Source organism: Numida meleagris, chromosome 3, assembly GCF_002078875.1.
Source record: "Numida meleagris isolate 19003 breed g44 Domestic line chromosome 3, NumMel1.0, whole genome shotgun sequence".
Classification (NCBI taxonomy): Eukaryota; Metazoa; Chordata; class Aves; order Galliformes; family Numididae; genus Numida; species Numida meleagris.
The window spans coordinates 39,818,529-39,837,851 of record NC_034411.1 but is presented as its reverse complement, the minus strand read 5'-3'; the positions used below and the strand labels follow the sequence as shown (position 1 = coordinate 39,837,851).

The 19,323-nt window shown below is 40.6% G+C and overlaps 1 protein-coding gene across 1 annotated transcript in view; it reads left to right on the top strand.

The window, feature by feature from the left end:
- The window catches only part of DISC1 (disrupted in schizophrenia 1), a 191,150-nt gene that overhangs the window by 7,034 nt on the left and 164,793 nt on the right, over positions 1 to 19,323 (top strand). Inside the window, exons 2-3 of the mRNA XM_021390509.1 lie at positions 12,402 to 13,372; positions 16,156 to 16,225. Of these exons, the coding sequence (XP_021246184.1) occupies positions 12,402 to 13,372; positions 16,156 to 16,225 (1,041 nt within the window). The remainder of the gene's footprint in view (positions 1 to 12,401; positions 13,373 to 16,155; positions 16,226 to 19,323) is intronic.

The window sequence follows — 19,323 nt, the reverse complement described above, 5'->3', positions numbered from 1 at the left end:
GGATGTACTATTGTTTACTTGCTTCCTCGTGATCCCTTTGTGAAGTTAGATCAGCTAAATTACTTTCTTTCAGAGTTGGATGTCTCGTCATGGATCATATGCTTGAACTTCTGCTGGGTGTAGAGATCACACAGTGGAATTTAAAGCTTGGTTGTATGCTGTGGGATAGTTTGAGAGCAAGCAGGTCTCTGGTCCTACTCATGGCAGGGTTGGCTGAGGCTGGAGCAGGTTTGTCTGGGTTTCATCCCATGGGGCCATGCATAGCTCCAAGGGCTGCACAACGTCTCATGGTCACTTTCTCCACTGCTTGTCTTCCCTCAAGGTAAAGGAGTTTTTCTTCTTATCCAGCCTGAAGCTCTCTTCTTTTCAGTTTTCTCTGTTTCTTGCCTTCCCACTACATGTTGCTGTGTACGGATTGATTTTAACCTCACTATACATATGTAGCATCTTGGGAACGTTGTTGCTAGAAGATGGAATCAGACTTCACTCAACAATCTAGTTAGAAGTTTTAGAGTAGCACATTTAGCATTCTTTTCTTTGCTTGCCTTCTCATGACATAAAATAGCAACTGTATTTGATGAAACTTGCTGCAAGTACATCCTTGTACCCAAAGAGGGCATTCTAACCTTAAAAATGTCCTTAGCTCTGTCTTCATGATTTCTCTGATACAGAAGTCCTTGCTTACAACTCAGACTTTAAGGTAATATAAATTTGAGACACTTCATATATTTTTGCTCAGTAACATGCTGTGACACTTTTATTGTACAGAAATGAAAATCCATGTATCAGTATCTCTCACAGCCTTGTTGTCACCTCTCTGTTTTTGTAGGCTGTTCTTGCAGCTCAGTCACTCATGTTCCTGCTCTCTAAGGGCTGGAGGGAGAGGATGACTTTTAGGTTGCAGAGCTTTTGCAGAGCTCATCAAAATCCTTTGAGTTGTCCTTTCTCTAGTCAGTACGGGATTTAAAAGGTCTCCAGCTTAAAGGTAGAACTGTCTCACTTGGGAATTAAAGGAACCAATCAGTGAACCTATTCTTCCAATAAACTGTCCTTCTGGACTTACTTGACACAGGTATTTTATAAATAAATATGCTCTCCCGTATCAGCTTTGTGGATTAGTACAGACTTGAGTTCAGAGCACAAAAATGTAGGCAAGCTCAAATTGTATTATAGGTAAGTTGAGGAGTTATTTAAATACGATGCTTGTATTTCTTTCAAATTTCTGGTGAAAAATTACGTTAAACCTGAGTTTTCCAATGAAACTTACACTTAAAATAACATAATTGGCAGGATCTGCCTTGGGGAGATCCATGGCTCCAGTGTTTCAGTTTTGAGAATATTAAGACTCCGTCTAAATGTTGTTTTTCACATCTCCAGTCTTTTCAATAGAGAAAAGAATTCTAAAGGTGCAAAGCCTTATGTGTATTTTTATAATGATTTTTTTCCTACTGCTCTTTCAGGAATCCTGTGTAAGTCATTAGCTCTTGTGGCGTGAGTCACTTGTAGTCTGTTTTAACCACAAACCAATGCATCAGATTACAGCTGTACCTCAGGACTGAGGGGATCAAGTATCTCTTAAAATGCCTAACTTCTCATTGAAGAGAGCTACAGCAATGCTGTCTGCTACTTTCTAATAACAAGGGTCCTGTGTATAAAAGCGCTGTGTAACAAAAGTACTCTGCCCACCCGGGGGGACAGGCCACTGCCAGTTACCTTGCGGGGGACCCCGATAATCCTAGATTCTGAATTCACATTTCTTAAAGCATGTAGTAGTTTCAATAAAAAATATTGGAAATAGTTACGTGCATGACCTATGGTAACTCTGGAAGATGATTTGAATGGCACTCAAAGTTGTTGGTTCTTTTTTGTCTGCTAAGCATTTTGATACCCAAGAAGATATTTTCAGTTGTGTATGTTTAGCACCATATGGTACAATCAGCAATTTTATCCTGTTTAAAATGCTAAGCTGAATTGTGAATATATTGACATGAAAGATTGTTTCATTAGCTTACTTGAGCCAAACTTCCTTTATATGGAAGATATTTTTCAAGGGTCAGTCTGAATTCTGTGTTATTTTTTTACTTTAAGACTTCATTTCATTTCAGTGTCACACAGGGCTGTTGGTGCCCAGGAAACATCTGCAAGCCATCTCATGAAAGGCCGTGATTTCTTTGAAGAGAAGTACTGTTCTTTAACTTACTTGGGTAACAAGAGCAGACAGGTAGGGTTCAATGAAAGGTGGCATAGCCTATAGCCTTGTACTTAGTTACGGAATGCTTAGGGAAGAAGTTACAAATAACTTGTGACAGAAGGTTTTTTTTTTTTTTAAACCTCTGGTAAAAATCTGTGGTTTTGTTGAACATTAATAAATGCGACCTGTATTATTGGCTAATGTATGTTAGCCCAAGGAGAACGTCAGAGTAAATTGTGGCAAGTAATTGTCTCGATTTCCTAGATGTGAATAGCAGTGATTTACTGTCTCAAGAAAGAATCTATTAAAATAGTGTTTTCATTGAGATGATTTCAAAAGGGATGAATAGAGCCACTGTGCCCTTAAAGTAGAACTGAATTTATGTGAAAGAGGTGACAGGAGCCCTTAGACCTTGGTGAGTCCTTATAACCAAAAGGCTGCGCATCTGGGGGTGAGCAATGAAATCAGTGGGCACAGCTGATGTGGGCTGGGGCGGCTTTTAAATGGGCTCGGAGAAGCCTGGAAACCACTTAGCCATGCTGATGGGGCAAGTGAAGCAGGAGGGCTCTTCACCTGGGAAGGGAGGGGGTGGTATGGAGGAGCTGGGAGTTCAGGAAGGTTGTACAGGGCGGATTTTTTTAAGGTAAGTTGAAGTGTGCTTGTTTGTTGTTGTGAGGAGTGTGCTGCTAAGGAGCTTGTGCATGTGGAGGTTGTGGCAGAGAGGAGAAACTGGAAAGGACCAAAGAGGTGGTATTGAGCAGTGGTGCAGGGGAATCTGTGTGGCTGTGAACACTGTTTGGGAGCTTTGTGGAGGGCTATCGCCCTGGACTAGTATGTAGTATGTAAGTGTGACCTGTGCAGTGCTAGGCCAGATCCAGATTTGGGAAAGTTTCTTATTCAGCTGTCTTTCACACTTGCTGTAAGAGGAATGAACAGATGATTTGTAAGAACTAGTTGGGGATTAAAAAGAGAAATGCAATGAAAGCTGGTGGAAAGAGAGGCTGGGTTGGGTGGGAGCAGCAGAAAAAAATGTAGATAGCATTGATATTGGCAGAGTTGGATGGAGGCACAGGTGAAAGAATCAAAGCAAATCTGTCAGTGTTGAGCATATCCCCCATCAGCAGGGGGTCTGGCTGACTGCCACCTGACCGTATGCACTAATCCTCATTTGCTTCTAGCAGTCCTGACTTTGGAATTTGTGTGAGGGCAGGATTTCAGGTCTGCTGAGAAGCCTGGGTCTCTGGATGTGATGTGACATAGGTGGGGTGGCACTCAGCTCCTCACTAGAGGTGACTTTCCTGAACAAGCAGTCATGCAGACCACATGTGTTGTTACTGGAGAAGTCCTTTGACCAGGCAATGTTCCTGCATTGTAATAGGAATCTCAGGTGATGTGAATTTGCTGTATTGAGTTTAGTCTGTAGGGCCAGGGATCTTGTATGAGGAAGTATGGGCTGCGTGCTGACCAAGGCTAGTGGGTGCGTTCTTGAGGTGCCTGTACCCTTCAGCCCTTTCATCTGAACCCAAGGTTGAGTGCCATAGTGTTGACACATCTGCTAAAATATATTCCACTTACTTTTTACAGAAACACTGTAAACATCTACCTTTGGCCTTGGCCATGGCTTTGTGGTATAGCTGTTTGGTACCACCAAGGAGAAATTGCTCTCCTTGTCTGGGAAATGCAGGCTTACTGCTAGGAAATGCATGTTGGAGTATGTTTGCTTAAATGAAAGTGGGTCTTGATAACAGCTGTGGTAGTGTCTAAATATTGGACTTGTCTCTGTACAGAGCTTTGACTGCTTTTCATGGTTTTGATGTAGCTTTTTTGGTGGCATGTTACTCTTCTTCTCTTTTTCTCTGTGTTACAATTTGCTTCCTCAAATGTGAATTGCTGTTGATACCACAGGAATAGCAATATAGATCAGCTGCATGTTGTCAGAGTGGAAGGGAAGGTGTCATTTCTCCTGCAACTCAGTGGAGTTTCTTCATACAGAGAAACTATGCTCTTTCATGATTTTTTTTTTAAATACCTGGCTTAAGGCTGAGCGTCTTCTGTCTCACCCTATTCAGAAGGAGCTGTGATTTCTCAGCTGTGTCTTTGTCATGGTTTTGTGATTTTCGGTTATTGGTATTCCACATCATAACATCATGTAGTGGACATACCTAGTTCTCAGAAGAGAAGGACTACTACAGTCCCCACGGCACTTTGCTCCTTTGTTACCATTTTCCAGCCGGAGGGAAAAGATAGAAGCTCGCAGTATAAAAACTTGCAGATCACGAGACCTCGTCCCTTTTTTTTTTTTTCCGCCGTCTCTCGTCTTGGCAGCACCTCGCTCTCCAGCCGTCTTATCGTCGGTAGTAGAGTAAGGCCTACCTTGACTTTGGGACATTCTCTCTCTCTGTATTGGATTTATCAGCTTAAATTGTAATTATATTGTATTATAGTGTGTTGTTTTGCATTCCGATATTTTATTTAGTAAATTAGTTTGTTTCTCCTCAGATTGTTGCCGCTGTTCTTTGCTCTCAGGGCCATCTCCCTACCCTTTTCCCCTTTCCCCTTTTCCCGGGACGTGGGCCCTTGGGTCCCCCGTCCCCTTTGTCACGGAATCGGGCCTAACGCCCGTAAACCGTTGACAGTCTTGTATGCCTATAGTTGGTATTCTGCTGCAGATTCAGCGATGTTAGTTATAGAACTTCTTCCATGGCTCATTCTTAAAGTGATTCCAGATTTCACCTTCACTTTTCTCCTCCATGCTAGAGGAAAAGGATGTATAGCCAGTATCTTCACTTCTGTGTTCTCAGACCCAATAAAGCAAACTTCCAGCTTCCATTTTGTCTGCCTGTAGCCTCGAGTGAGGGTTGTAAAGGTCAAGCAGTATCTTTGTGGAAGTCCTTGGAAGGGATATTGCATGCATCCTTCTCTCCTACCAGCGCTGGTCTCTCAGGAAACCCACGCTCGACCCTTTGCTGCTTTCTAACATCTGAAAGATGATGTTGCTGAATAACCTGCTGGCCTTTAGCTAGGGCTTGCATTAACTGCAGTTGTCTGTGTAGCTGTGGAGGACAGGAGACCAGTGTTGTAGTCTGTACCTGGTGGGTTCAGCTTCATCTCACCCCTCAGAGTGGCCATTTCTTGTCAGTCAGCAAAAGCGCAGTCTGCACAGCTGCTGTTGCAAAAAGAATACTTGAGTATGCAAACTTTGTGGGAGCAGAAAGTGTTGCAGGGATCCATGAGAAGTCCTGGGATTATGTTCTGGGGGAACGGGGTGAGGGAATGTTGCTGTGTGTTCACATGCTCCTCACTGCAGCTGGGCTCTGTGTCCCACGCATCGTTATTACTGCAAAAGTCAACTGTGGATACAGACTGTAGTATCTTGTGCTCAAGCTGCATCCTGGGGTGCTGTGTGTTCTGTGTGATGTTTCTGCTCGGCTATCCTGATGTCTGAAACTTCCCTTCTTTTCCATTGTTGTCTAGACAGCACTGACATTGGGTCCTGACAGCCTGCCTGGGGCTGGGAGGCAAACTTCCTACAGCAGGCAGGGGAGGAGCATTTGTCCTGGGACTTTGATATTCAATTGTGAAGTTAAAAGCATACTGATTCCTCACCCTTGATAATATAGGAACTGCCATGTTGTTTTATTTTCATTATACGTGATGACTACTGAGCTGTTAAGAGCAAATTACTTTCTATTTCAGTAAACTCAATTCTGCTTTCATACTGGCTGCGCATCAGATGCTTAATTTGGAACCTGCTTTCTCTTGGTGAAATTAAAAATTCAAATCTCCAAGCTGGAGCATTCAAACTGTGCTTGAATTAGAAATTGACTGCTGTCAATGTGCTCTCACACTTCGCTCTCTCCCTCACCCCGATGCGTTTTATATTAGAGTCTTGCTGTGGCTGATCTGACTGAGCAGAAGTAGTGGGAATCTGCACTATCACTCAGTAGACAGAGTGATGAAAGAGAAGTGTGGTGTGTTAAATAGACCATTCTTGAGAAGGACTGCTGTGTACCAATTTTATAATTACATACATGTTTGCCAAAATACTTTTATGGGATATGACTGCAAACCCATTAAGCATTGTTGACAAATTAATTTAGGACCTAGACAAACTGCAGTTTCTTCTTGTGGACTTCACACAAAATCCTTGCTCCTTTATTTTTGTGCAATGTTTAAAGGTTTCCAGGTCTTGATTGAAAGAACAAGAGCATTCTCTCCTCTTGAGACATTTGCATGAGCTGCCACTACAGACTGTTGCACTGAAATTGCAAAAGTGCTTTTTCTTTTTTTCTTCCCAGAAAGAAAAACAACAACAAACCTTTAAAATAATAATAAAAATCAAACCAACCAACAACAACAAAAAAAAAAACCCACATCTTGGAATGAGCTTCGCTTCTTTTATTGTGTTCCTTCTCTGCACACTTGCATCTTCTGTGTCCTTCTGCCTTTTCAAAAAGTGGTTCAATTACTCATAATCATTTAACTATAAGTAAAGAATAATACTGGCAGACTTAAAACAGACTGGGGCTGGGTATTTCTTGGCAAGTTAAGTGCTTTCTGTTACCACCTGCGCTAAAGGCATCCAGTGCTGGTACTTGTGTTCCCAGACCCACCTGTGCCCTCATCTGTGTTGGTCATCCATCGGGTGGGCTGCTGAAAGTACTGCAAAGCTGGAGTAGGCTCAGCTGTGACTGGGGTGGGTTGGAAAGTAGCTGTTGTGTTGTGTGGCTGTGTGTGTGACTTGAGCAATTCCAGCTAGTCTAGGTCTATGGCGGTGGGTTGGAGCATGAGCGAGCCATGGAAGGAGGTTTGGAGACTGGCTGGCCTGAGGCTGTCAACCAGAGATGTATTTGTTTATTTTGCTAGTGACTTTTTAACAGCAGCTGACTGCACGAAAACAAAGAAAAAACAAAGCAGAAGCGTCACTTTTGAGAAGAGCACAAATATAATTTTTCAGTGGTATTGTGCTATGTAAATGGTTCTGCTTTACTGAGGCAGCAAGGAGTCACCTGTCTGCTCCTTAGTGTACTCAGCCACTTCTTCTACTGACCAACAAAATCAGTTTCCTTGTAGGGCTGCAGTGGTGAGGTTACAAGGGGTAATTTACATTTAACTTGGAAGAATGCAATTTTCTGTAATAGCCAAGCATTGGCTGGCCAGCCATAGGGTGTTGATTAGTTATCAAATAGCAATTGCATGCTTTCACAGACTGGGTAGTTACTGTCTTTTTAAATTTCAAAGGGTCAGAAATGCATGTTTCTGTTTTTTTTTCATATCCAGGTGCATAGATGAGGCACTTGCTTGAGGATGAAAGCCTGCTTGTATGCATAATCAATGCACCGCTGAATAGTGATGGATGCAGACATGTGCTTGCATTTTAAAGTGTTAGCTATATAAAACACAATTGTGATATGTGATTAAGGGAAGAGGTGTTTCTCTTACGCTCTTATGACTAAATGAATGATTATTACTGACATTGGGAGGGTTCTGGTATTTACCAGCATACTTTTTAATAGGTCTTGTATTTTTTCTTAGAGTTAACAAGGCAAAACCAGGCTTAAAATACTTTTAAGAGGAGAAAAAAATCCTGATAGGCATATTAGAGCTGGCATCAACTAGCATGACCGTTACTCTAGAGAGAAGTGTTGCAATTTCATCAAATGGCTTAAGACAAGTTGTTACATTCAAGCCACTTACCTCCTTAATATAACAACTCAATGATGTGCATTATGAGAGTGTATCAATAAAAATAAGTTTATTTAAACACTGGCTAAGGAAGACCACTCTTACATCGAAAATGTCTTTGAAGCGTTTTTAATGAAGAATAACAAGTAACAAGCGCTTAATGACTTCAGAGTGTATTTCATACATGACACATTGGAAATTTAGCTGCTAAATAACTGATCTCAGCATGTGATCTTAGAAATTGCAGGAGCCTTTGGTGAGGAAATAATTTGTATGTAGCTCAGCCATTGCTTGTCTTCTGTAGATACACTTTACAAAATGCTAGATAAATCATGGTATAGCTAACATTCAGTGATTAGGTGAAAAAGCTGGATGAGATGTTCACATTTTATTAGTTATAAAAAGCTACCTTTCAAAGGTAACTTTATTTAAAAGCACATTTGTGTAAAGAAACTGTAATGGTTTATTTTAAAACAGGCTATGTTGAGATTGATGCCACCTTATTTTGAGTATTTTGTGGCATCTCTTGAAATTCAGCGGACAAGTCAAAATTTAGCTAATTAGAAATCACAGCATATTTTGTCATATTATTGTGACACAAGAACTGAGCCATAATAATGGTTACTGTAATGTCAGGTTGGTTAATCTTTGAGAAAGGTTAAGTTTGTGTGTATCTTTGTAAGGAATAAATATTTTCATCTCACTTTGTATAGTTTAACACAGGTTTTTAAGGTTTCCACAACAGAAGCAGCACTACAGAACTTGATTGGAGCAGTGCTTTGATATCTGGCTCTGAATATGACCAAGAATCTTTCCTCAGAGACCACAGCTGCCACCCACAAATGTTCTAGAGCGGAATTTGTTATTTTAATAGAAATCAACAGTGTAATGTAGGTGTGTGTGAGTAGTTGAGCTCTTCTTAAAACTGCATGTTTAAATTCTCATTTATTTTTGGGGAGAACTTAGTGATCCTGCACGCATTCTGCATTACTGGTTTAAAGTTAGGGCAGAGAGGTTTTGTGAAATACAGTGTTTCTGTATTGACCTTTAAAACCTCAGTGGATTTAGTAAGAATTTTTCACATTCTCATGACGCTCCATCTATGGATGATTTTAGAGCATTCGGTCAAAAAACTGAAGTGCGGATTTTGTGGCTGAAAACAGAGGCTCATGATAGATAACTGTCCTGCTGTGCTTTAGCATCAGGTTGAGTGCAAGAAGTTGTGCTCTTCCAGCAGCAGCAAATGCTCTTTGGCTTCCCCTTTCCCTGTTGCATCCTACTGGCTCAAATGAGACCTGAGCAGCATTGCTGCATGTGAGTTGCTTTGAAGTGTTGGAATGTGTTCATTCTGTGTTCTGGCTCTGAGATGTTACTCATTGGGAAAGCTTTGCTATGATGAAAGATCTGGTAAAATCAAATAGATTCTTTCTGAGCCTTTATAGTTAGGGTTTGAAGCCACTTGCACATGATAGGACATTTGAATGGAAAATGTACGTTGCATCTTCTAGAGTTGTAACAGGCATTTATAGAAGCTGATTTGTAATATTACAATTGGAAGACTCTTCATTTGTAATTTTTTCCTAATTATCTCATACAAGACATAACACTATAGTGTTATATATAATGTGGAATCATCTTCCATTGCTTTCACAGTGTTTTGAGGTGCTATTCTAATAGTTTTGTAGTTACTTGCCAGGGTCTTATCTGTTGTTTGAGGTGCTTGAAACAAAACTGAGGGAATTCTGAGAAAAGTGAGACCTGTCACTCGAACAAGCTATCTGAATTGTTTCACTGTAGTTTCTTTGTCAGGACATAAGATATACGTAGGTCGCTCCAAAAGCAATGCATCCTATTTACTTCCATGGAAACTACAACATCTACAAGAGCACACTAACATTGTTTGATAGAGCAAATTCTTAGCTGCAAAACACTGTTTTTCAGCACAGTCACCACCACTAGCTGTGCATTTTCACCAGCATGAACAAAAGCCTGCATGCCATGTGTAGAAACAGCATGCCCAAAGCCCTGGCAATATCCTATCTGGATTTCATGATGGCTGAGGGCATGAGGGTGCTCTCTAGCTGGAGACCGGGATCTGCCTGCAGCTTCCTCTTCTTTCCCTTTCCTCTGGGCAAGATAGGCCCTGGGGCCTGCCAGAATGTGCCTCGTGGAGCCCACTGGTTATTGCCTCTTGTGTGGGGCTAGTCAGCAGCTCAGGCTGCCTCAGCAGGATTCTGCTGGGCTATGGGAGTGATCTTGGTGCCATTTCAGCTGCTGTACGGTAGCTAAGTGAGCGGCTTGTGCTGGTGGGCTTGCCAGAAGGCAGATCTGGAGTCCACGAAGGAGCTGAATGGCAAACCTTGGACTAGAAAGTTACTTGTACGAGGAGGAATGTGGATGTGTGGGGCTTCCTTCTGCGTAGACTAATTCAGGATAGTGAAATCATAGCAGTTGAACTCAAATGGTTTTTAGAATTGCGTCTAGTTAGTATGGTGCAAATATTTAACAATTTAAACTTACACCACGTTTATTCTAATGTAAGTTTTAAAGAGCTGTAATTATCTGTTTGCCCTAGAAATTCATAGTGATTTACTGAGATCAATTTTAAATTGATCATAATTAAACCATGAACTTCTATTTTTACAGAAAAGGCCTGCGAACGGCTTTTATAAACTGTGATAAAATATATCCAGTCTTAGAATGACTTTTTTGCGCCATGCATTTCTTCTGCTGAAGGCCAGTTTCGACCATTATTTTGTATATAAAAGAACTAAATTCTGAAGAACACTCTGTTCAATTTTTGTTCCCTTACATCAAGAATGGTTTCTATTTGTTATAATTTCTATTAAATTACTCCCAGTAGAGCATTTCACTGTCTTTTTATATTAGACAGGCTGATGGACTCCATGACCTTCTTTATTTCTGATTACGGTAAGATTTTTCCTCCAACAAGAGGGTGTGAGACAGCTGGGCTACCCTAATTTATTGTGATAGGAAGTAAAATACAGAAACTTAACTGCAGTTCCATAGTGAGATGCTGGTATTGTAATACGTGGAATATGTTCAAATAGCTTTCATTGAAGGTTACTTGGAGAAGACACAGTGAATATTGTAAAAAGTCTATTGGGAAGATTCAGGTTGAGTGCTTAAACGCTTGTGTAGCGTGTCCTTCTAATGAAGTAAGTTTGAGGCTTCTGTTAGGAGTTGGTGTGGTGTTTAGAGTATGTGCAAGTCTGTCAATATAAAAATTGACAAAAGGTTGTGATTAGAAGTGAATATTTAATACATTTTATGAAAAAGAAATCTAAAATTCGTTTTTTGGAAGACCACTGTGTCAGTGATCAGAATAATTCTGGTACCTCAGATTCTGGCAGTTGATTCTGTTTCAGTGAGTAGAGGGCAGCTAATCAGGGGCATAATTCAGCTAGTCACTAGGTCCCTTTGAAGTGCGAGTCTGGCAAATAAGCCAGTTCAGTATGTTTTTGTGATAGAAGATCGGTGACTGTGCAGAGCTGGTATTCCACTGATTGTGTGCAAGATAAAAAAAAATGGAATACCTTTTGATGAGCAGTAAATCCTTAAAAAGCTGGAAGTAGTCATCGTGTGATCTTTATTTTTTCCTCTTGGCATAGATGACTTACTAAAAAAAAAAAAAGTATTTTTAAAATAGAGAGAGCCAAAACAGTGCTACATTTTAATCTTTCCTTTCCGTGCTCTTTGTTTTTTATCTTGATTCTTCCCATTGCACTTTGAAAGCAGCTAACCTATCTTTTCATCTATGTATGTAGTATATAAACGAGGAAATTGAGTTGCTGAGTAGAAGATCTTTTTATGTGATGTATTGCAATAATGTTAGCAACCGTATGGTGGGTGTTAGTCTTCTCAGGCTGAGTCCTGCATGCAGAACTTTAACTCCTATTATTTGGACAACAGGTAAAACAGTAAATCAAAATGAAGATTTATAGAATATCTCACTAGAATAACTCACTAGATATGCAGCAGTAGACTGCTAAAGAGCTGCAGCTGTTCAGGAAGCTGAATCTGAAATGTCTGTGTTAGTAAAACACAGAGAACTAGTCATGAGCAATAACAAGTTATGTGCAAAGTTTCTTAGTCTGTTTCTCATGTTTTTGGTGCAGATTTGGTCCTATGTGATTGTCTGAAAATTGTTCTGTATCAGTGAGACTAAATAAGTTCTGTGCTGTGAGTGATCTGAGAATAAAGAGTTGCAGAGCACTGCTACAAATAGGGAAGCCACTAATATGGGTTTGCGTCCTGTTATATCAGTGAGTTTGCTTAACAGCAAGTGCAAACTCTTTAGAAAGAATGAATGCACACAGTTTTCTGATAACACCTTATCACATCTGTCTGCAATACAGGCAGTGTCTTTGTTTTGTTAAAATGGAAACTGATGTGTTGTCTGAAATTTCTGAAATAATTATTTTCAAATGCTACAGTATGTTACCCTTAAGAAACTGCAGAAATGCTTTACTGACTTTATTTTTTATTTTTTACCCCCCTCCAGATGGTCTGGAGCACTTAATGCCTTCAGGTTCTCTTTGTAAAAAGAAACTGGCAAAAAGACCTGGATACATGAGGCCAGAGGCTCAGCGACAGCTCCAGTTTCAGTCCCTGGGTGCCTGCAACCCCTTCAGCCCAGAGGAGTTCAAACATGGCAAGGGGCACTGTGAAGAGTTGGAGGAATTCTCTCTCTGCGGACAACGCAACAATAACGTTGAGTTCTTACGCTGCAGTTCAATTGCAAGTAGTGCTGTAGTTCTTGCTGATGGGGCAACCACATTGGGCACTACTGTAAATATGCCAGGAAGCTGCAAAAATCTTTCATGTTCCAAGAATCCACAGTCAGAAAACATAGTATCGATTTACCCGGCTGAAACAACAAGCAAAGGTGTTTCTACTGTATGTGGTACGTGGCAGACGTGCTGCAGAACTGAAGTGAGTGAGCCGCAGAAGATGCATGGCTTGGATCAGGCAGAAGTGAATAATAACTGTGAATATCAAAATAGGGAAGCTGTTTCTTGTTCTGTTGGTCTACCTGATAGTTTTAGTTCGAGTTTCAGCTTCATACAGCTCTCTCTGAACTCAGCCTCCACAGTAAGCAATGCTGAAGGCAAGGCAAGTGCAGTTGTGCATCCCAGCAGTGCCAGAGATCTGCAGGAGCCGGGGGAGACAAGAAGAACTCAGGAGCACGCAGGGGCTTTGTGTTGTTTCTCTAGGTCCAGTGAGGATTTGAAGTCTGAAAATGAGACCACAGCGAGTGATAAACTTCAGGATTGTGAGACTGTCTCTCTCTCTGATACAGATGCAACATTTTCATGTTCTACAGATTCCTCAGATGCGGCATCTGCTGGTTCCTCTGTTACCTCAGGCTATGAAAGTAGTTTTACTGTTAGTGACCAAAACTGGGATACTTTGATAAAAAGGTATGAACCAGCACTACTGGACTGCCAGCTTGGCAACCGGAGTACATTAAAGGTTTGTAATCTCACTTCATCTTTGATTCCTCCCCTTGGCCCCCAAATATGTATATTCATAGTGTCAATGTCTTAGTTTGATGTGGGTGTTGGGATATTAACAGGTTTTGCAGTACTTTTTCATAGAAGATTTCAGTATCTGACTGCATGATAAAAATGAAGGAACTTGTGTGTGTTTTGTTTTGAAAAGAACCAAACAAAAAAAAAAAAAAAGAAACCCAACAAACTGATGATGTTGTAGTAATGGGCTCCTATGGCTTACTGAGACTATGATCCTCATCTCTACTTCTAATGTCATACATCAACTTCTGAATTCAGTAAGGGCTGCTTTTGCAGGTGGCTTTTTTTGTCTGCAGATTGGAGAATATGTAGAGCAAAACTTGAAGATGGTAACACCTTTTTCCTTGAAGCATCGTGATTTAATGAAACTGAACTTTGTAATTGAAAATGTGTAAATTTAGCCAAAGATTTCTAGGGGAAAGGCACATGTGTGAGGGTAGCCTTCAAACTAATGCACAATTGCACTCCCCACATGATGACAAATGGAGTTCGATTCCCTGCTCTAATTCAGACTGGAAATTAAACAATTTTTTCTTCCACCTTACAGGAGTTATGGGCTGTTGATTCAGAAGTCATTTTTTATGGACGTGTGTATACTCGCATGTATTCTTACCATATATACAAGTAGCCTCATTCACTGTATTCTTTGTGGGAGAGGAACAGGGAAACCATGGAAAGGATCTGTTATTCTTTGTTTATACAGCAGGATCTTTTCTAGTCTTTGATATTTCTAGGATGGCAGAGGAGCATCAGAGCAAAGCCAGTATGAGCCTAGTTGCAATGAGGAGCTGAATTTTGGCTCTGTTGTGTGCTCAGGAAGCAGTAATCTGGAGATTAGTATGGACATGCTGGATCTCATATATTTTAAAACTATTAAAATTCCACTGAGTGTGGGTGGTGTGAGCATCTCACCAGTGCCCTGAGTGCTCTGGAGCAATGTCTGGGATGTTTGTACCTTACATGTAGAAAGGCACACCTGATCGAGTTTGGCCCACGCTATCTTGTGCTAACCCTAGAATGGAATGCCATTCAGAAACTCAGGCTCTAGTGATTTCTTAGCACAAATGTACCTATTGAGATGCACTGTGTTGTCTTTAGGTCTGAGGGAGTGGGATGGCTCTTCACAGCCCTTCTATCTGGGTAGGGCTGTAGGTTGAGAAACATTACTCTTGGTCTGTGTCATCTGACCTGGGTTTACAGCACTCTCTGATCCCTGTTTTTCAGAGGGATGCATGTAAGACCCAAACTAAAATCTCTTGCCTGCTTTTAAGGACTTAAGATGCATTGCCATGGAACAACTGTTTTGGCTTCAGGCCTGGAATGGTGATGTTCCCATAGTCTGGGATGGCTTGGGAAATTAATTCTCTACAAAGATGGGAATATATAACATAATAAAAATACAAAATGATTTTCTGTCTTTTCAGTCTGCTTATTTGATAGGCACAAAGAAACATTGCTATCTTTAATTTCTGTATTCATTAATTCATTGAATGGAGAATTGGGGATTTGTGCCTTCAGATGTCTTTGCCCTTGGTCCTGTGTGTTTAATTTGAAACACCTTTCTACTGCAGTGATAATGAGCATCTCTCAAACTTTTCAGAAGGGAACAAAGACAACTGCAGTGAGAAAAAGGAGACAGTACCAAAGTTGTTAAAACTATGCTTCTTCTGTACTCATTTAAAAAAAGAAAAAAGGGGCGCTCATCACCTGGTACAGGTTTAGGACATTCTGCTCTGAAGCATCTCTTTGAGTAGTCGAGCTCCAAATGTCTTTCTAGCCTGCAAACACAAGCACTTGATTGTCACGGCATCAGTCACTTAGCCACGGGCATGGCTGTACTGTGGTACCCAAGCAGATTTTAAATGACCTGCCATTGGGAGTGCATGATGGAATAAACAGTGCAAAAAGCAGCAACGCTCTATTCTCAGTGTAAATGGTTGTCATATATCATATATATGAAAAAAGTGTCATTTGAACCATTTCTACTGTGAGCTTCTTTAGAACTCTATCAAAAGTATGTCATAAAATACAGAAAACAATTTATGGTGAGGATTCAGCGCCTTCCTTCTACATGTTGTGTGTTCCTCACCAGCCTCAGAGAAAAAACACTGGTGTTTCTGTGTGTGAAAAGCAATTCTACTACTGAAAACAAACAAAAAAAAAGAACAACAACCAAAAGCTCAAGGGAAAGGGGCTGTGTGCAGTGGTTCAGTTTTTTTATATTCTGTTTTTCCTGCGGAGGACCCTAGAGCCTGCTATTAATCTGGCTTTTTTCCCCCCGTTCCTGGCTATACCTTTCATATCTGTTCTCTCACCACTTCTTTGCTTACTGTATTTATAAGGGATGCTGTTAATTTACATGTCTTGCCTGATTTGTGTTGATTGTGTAGACGTGACAACTGAGTGGTTCTAGTAAGTTGTTAACTGGCTGTCCCCCTTTTTTGGTATGCTATTTTGAGTTTAACTGTAAAGACTTAAAGTATTTCAGGGAGGAGCAAAGTTTTTGTACGTGTAGAATGTCTCAAGTATGGATTTTCTCCAAGTGGCTGCAGTTCAGCTGATTTCCAAATAGGTCTGTCTAATTAATAAATGTTGGATTTAATTCTCAAAATTGGGTCATTCTGGTGATGTAGTAATCCTGTGAAATTATATTACGTAGAGGTTAATGGTGATTTTTTTTTAAATGTAATTTCTTTGTAACTAACTTATTTTTTCTGTACATAGGTAAAATCCATGATATTACAGATTCGGAGGCTTCAGCAGAAAGCAATAGAGGCGGACGATTATGATAAAGGTGAGAGCTGCTCCCTCCTACCTCCCCCTGAATCACACTGCTTCCTCTCATTCCACTCCTCCCCCAATTAATTTTATTTTATATTTGTTATGCTGCTGTGGTTAGGTATGGAAGGTGAGTTCGATGAACTCCATTGTTCATTCTGTAATACAGCAGGAAACAAATTAAAGAGAGAAGTAGGTCAGCAGCAGGTAGCAACAGTTTTTATTTTCTTGAGCCACATCACCATGTGGGAAGGTTGAAATGCGAATATCCACCATCTGGATCAGCTGTTTTGAAGCAGCATGACTTTAAAAAAAAAAATACAGAAATGAATTAAAGCTTTGAAAAGAGAAAGGACAATCCCTGGCTGCTGACAGAGTGTGATTTGTTGCTTGCCACATTTAGTCATGACACTACAGCAGAGCTCTAACACAGAAAAATGAGGTCAGTAGCTATAATAAAAGTGAATGATACTGTCCTGTGGGATTAACTTGATGTCCACTGAGTTGAATGAAAACCACCTAAAGAATGATGATACAGCTGGTGTTGAGTATCTATACTTGAATAGTGCTTTTCACTTCAAATGGATTGGCACTTCTGATAAGCTGTGTGTGTTAATAATTAGAGCATCTATTAACATCTCAGGTTTCTTATTATTTCCTGGTATGGTAGACTGTGTTCAGACAATCATATTTTGACAGTCTTGAAGTTTTATTCTAGATTAAATTCTCTCCAGTAGATTTATTTGGAAAGTATTGCAAGCGTTTCAGTAAACTGCGTTGACAATTCAGAATACAGGTGGAATAATACAGCTTTAGCCTCCCTCCCCATATTTTTCCTCAGTTTTTGGGAATGAAGAGCAGACCAACTTGCAACTTTCCTATCAAAATTAATGTTTTAAGCTATGCAGTTTTACCACAGAGTTTGAAGGATGTGATTTGGGGGGGGTGGGGGTGGGGAACAGAACCAAGGTAACCTGAGTGTGTTTTAACAGTGTCTGGGGAGTAGGTGGTTCTGCTGGCCTCTTAAAGCCTTGTTTGTATAGAGAAAAGTCTGCTACTCTCACAAGTCAGTCTTTGAGTGTGGTGTTTCCAAAGGGGGAAATTTTTAGCTATGTCATCAGCTGAGCATAGTGTAGACATTCATTGGTTTAATCTCTGTCAAACCGAATAGACGTTATTTATATGTGTTTTACCTGTGGTATGCTTATTACTCGTTAAGTGCCTTTTGATTGAGTTCCTGGTAGGAGACTTTCTGACAGCTGTGTACTAAATGCATGTGCTTCCCTCAGATTTTTAGCTGGAATTCACTGGGTACACATCTACATCAATTAAAAACAAACAACAACAAAAACACAGAAAACCATATCAGACTGAAGATCTGCATGCGATGCCCTGTAGTTGCAGACCACATAGGAAAATGATGACTTGTCTAGCCTTGCACAGAAAATTCTTGGGTAGTCTTCCTGGCTGCTATTCCGGTCCATTCAAATCAGGACCATCTTTCTGTTATCCCTGATATTATCAATGATCCTTTCCGGTTTCCACCCTGATTCTCATACTGGTAACAAGGAGGGCAGTTTGCAGCCTTCTATTCATTCCTCTCAGGAAAGTGGTCCAGGTGAAAACTGGTCTCATTGGATGCTATAAGCACAGCTTATACACAAAAAAAGCTGGACTAGGACAAAGACAAAGAGGAGCATCTGAGAGTGGAATTGCTCTCTTTTTGATAAGGCTGGTTTATATGCGAAGAAAGTTTTTGTCATGTTATGTGGCTAGATACTGAGACACATGAAAGATTTTGTGTTGGGCTCCTGCATCTCTGAAAACTGGAACTTCATCTTAATGCAAATGTTCCTGGAAAATGCCATGTTCCTGTGTACTGTGTGATCATGTACCCTTAATTTTCTCCTCAGTTTTTGAGTCCTTGACCTACTTTCTGTCTTACTGTACTTTGTTCCTCCTCTGATACAACTGTCAGCCATTTTTATGAGCGTGAAACTACTTTTCATTATTGTCCTGACATCTGAACTGACTTCCTGAGTTTTTTCTTCCGTTAAACATAGGCTGATTATCTCCAGGGAAAGACACATGGAGAATTTGTGGTGCCATGAGAAGAATTGGAGCTGTGACCCCTACTTCCTCTTCCTGAACTTTCCACCTTTGCTTTTAGAACTAAAGAACCCCTGCTTTTTGGAAGAGTACAGAGTTTAGTGTGGTGTAAAAGCATAGTTTGAAAGCTTATTACAGAGTGTACAGATCGGCCTGGTACCAGTTCTTGTTCAGCTGAAATCTGTAATTAGCCCTCTTTAAAGGGATTTTATTGTCAAATACTGCTATCAGGGAATGAAATAGCTAAATGTGCACAGCTACAATGTGCACTATGAATGGATATTTATTATCAGAGTGGGAGATACTGGTACAGTGTATGCAGAGGTCTGAGGACTTTCTTAACACTAATTAAAAAAAAAATACTATCCCTGTAATTTAGAGATTTTCTTTGAGTGTAGAGTGAGTTCTGCTCTCACTAGAGGACTGTTTTGAATCGTGGTGCTGCTGCATGCAATGGTAGCCCAGGTCTTGCTGATCTGGGAATGCTTCAAAGGAAGGAGGGGGATGCTCTGAATAGCCTGCTGTGAAATGCTGCGTTCATGGAAGAGATGAGGAGAGGAAAGGAGAGGAGGTAAAGGAGAGACATGGGTAGCTGTACCCTCAGATTGGAAAATACAATGTTAAGAAATAAATTATCACTTGCGCTGTGCTATTGCTTCAGTGGTTGTGGCTCCTGTACCGCTCTAGCAATAGACAAGAATTCAATAATTTTCTGACATCAGCTCTTTAAAAGCCATCCTGTTCTGCAGGAAGGGAGTCTTTGTACAGCAGTTCAACAGGAAGGAGATCTGTTACGCTTCAAGGAGCCAGAACTGCTTTTTGCTCTCTGTTCCTGAAAACATAGCATCTTGAAGTCAAATATCTGAATGACATCAGTGCTTTCCTTCTCTCCAGAGCTTTGTGAAAGTTGCCACAGTTTCTAGTAAATCTTGAATCTGAAGTGCAAATAAAATGATGCCTCTACAGAGAAGAAGTGGTGCACCGTTTTTTCTCTTATGGTACAAG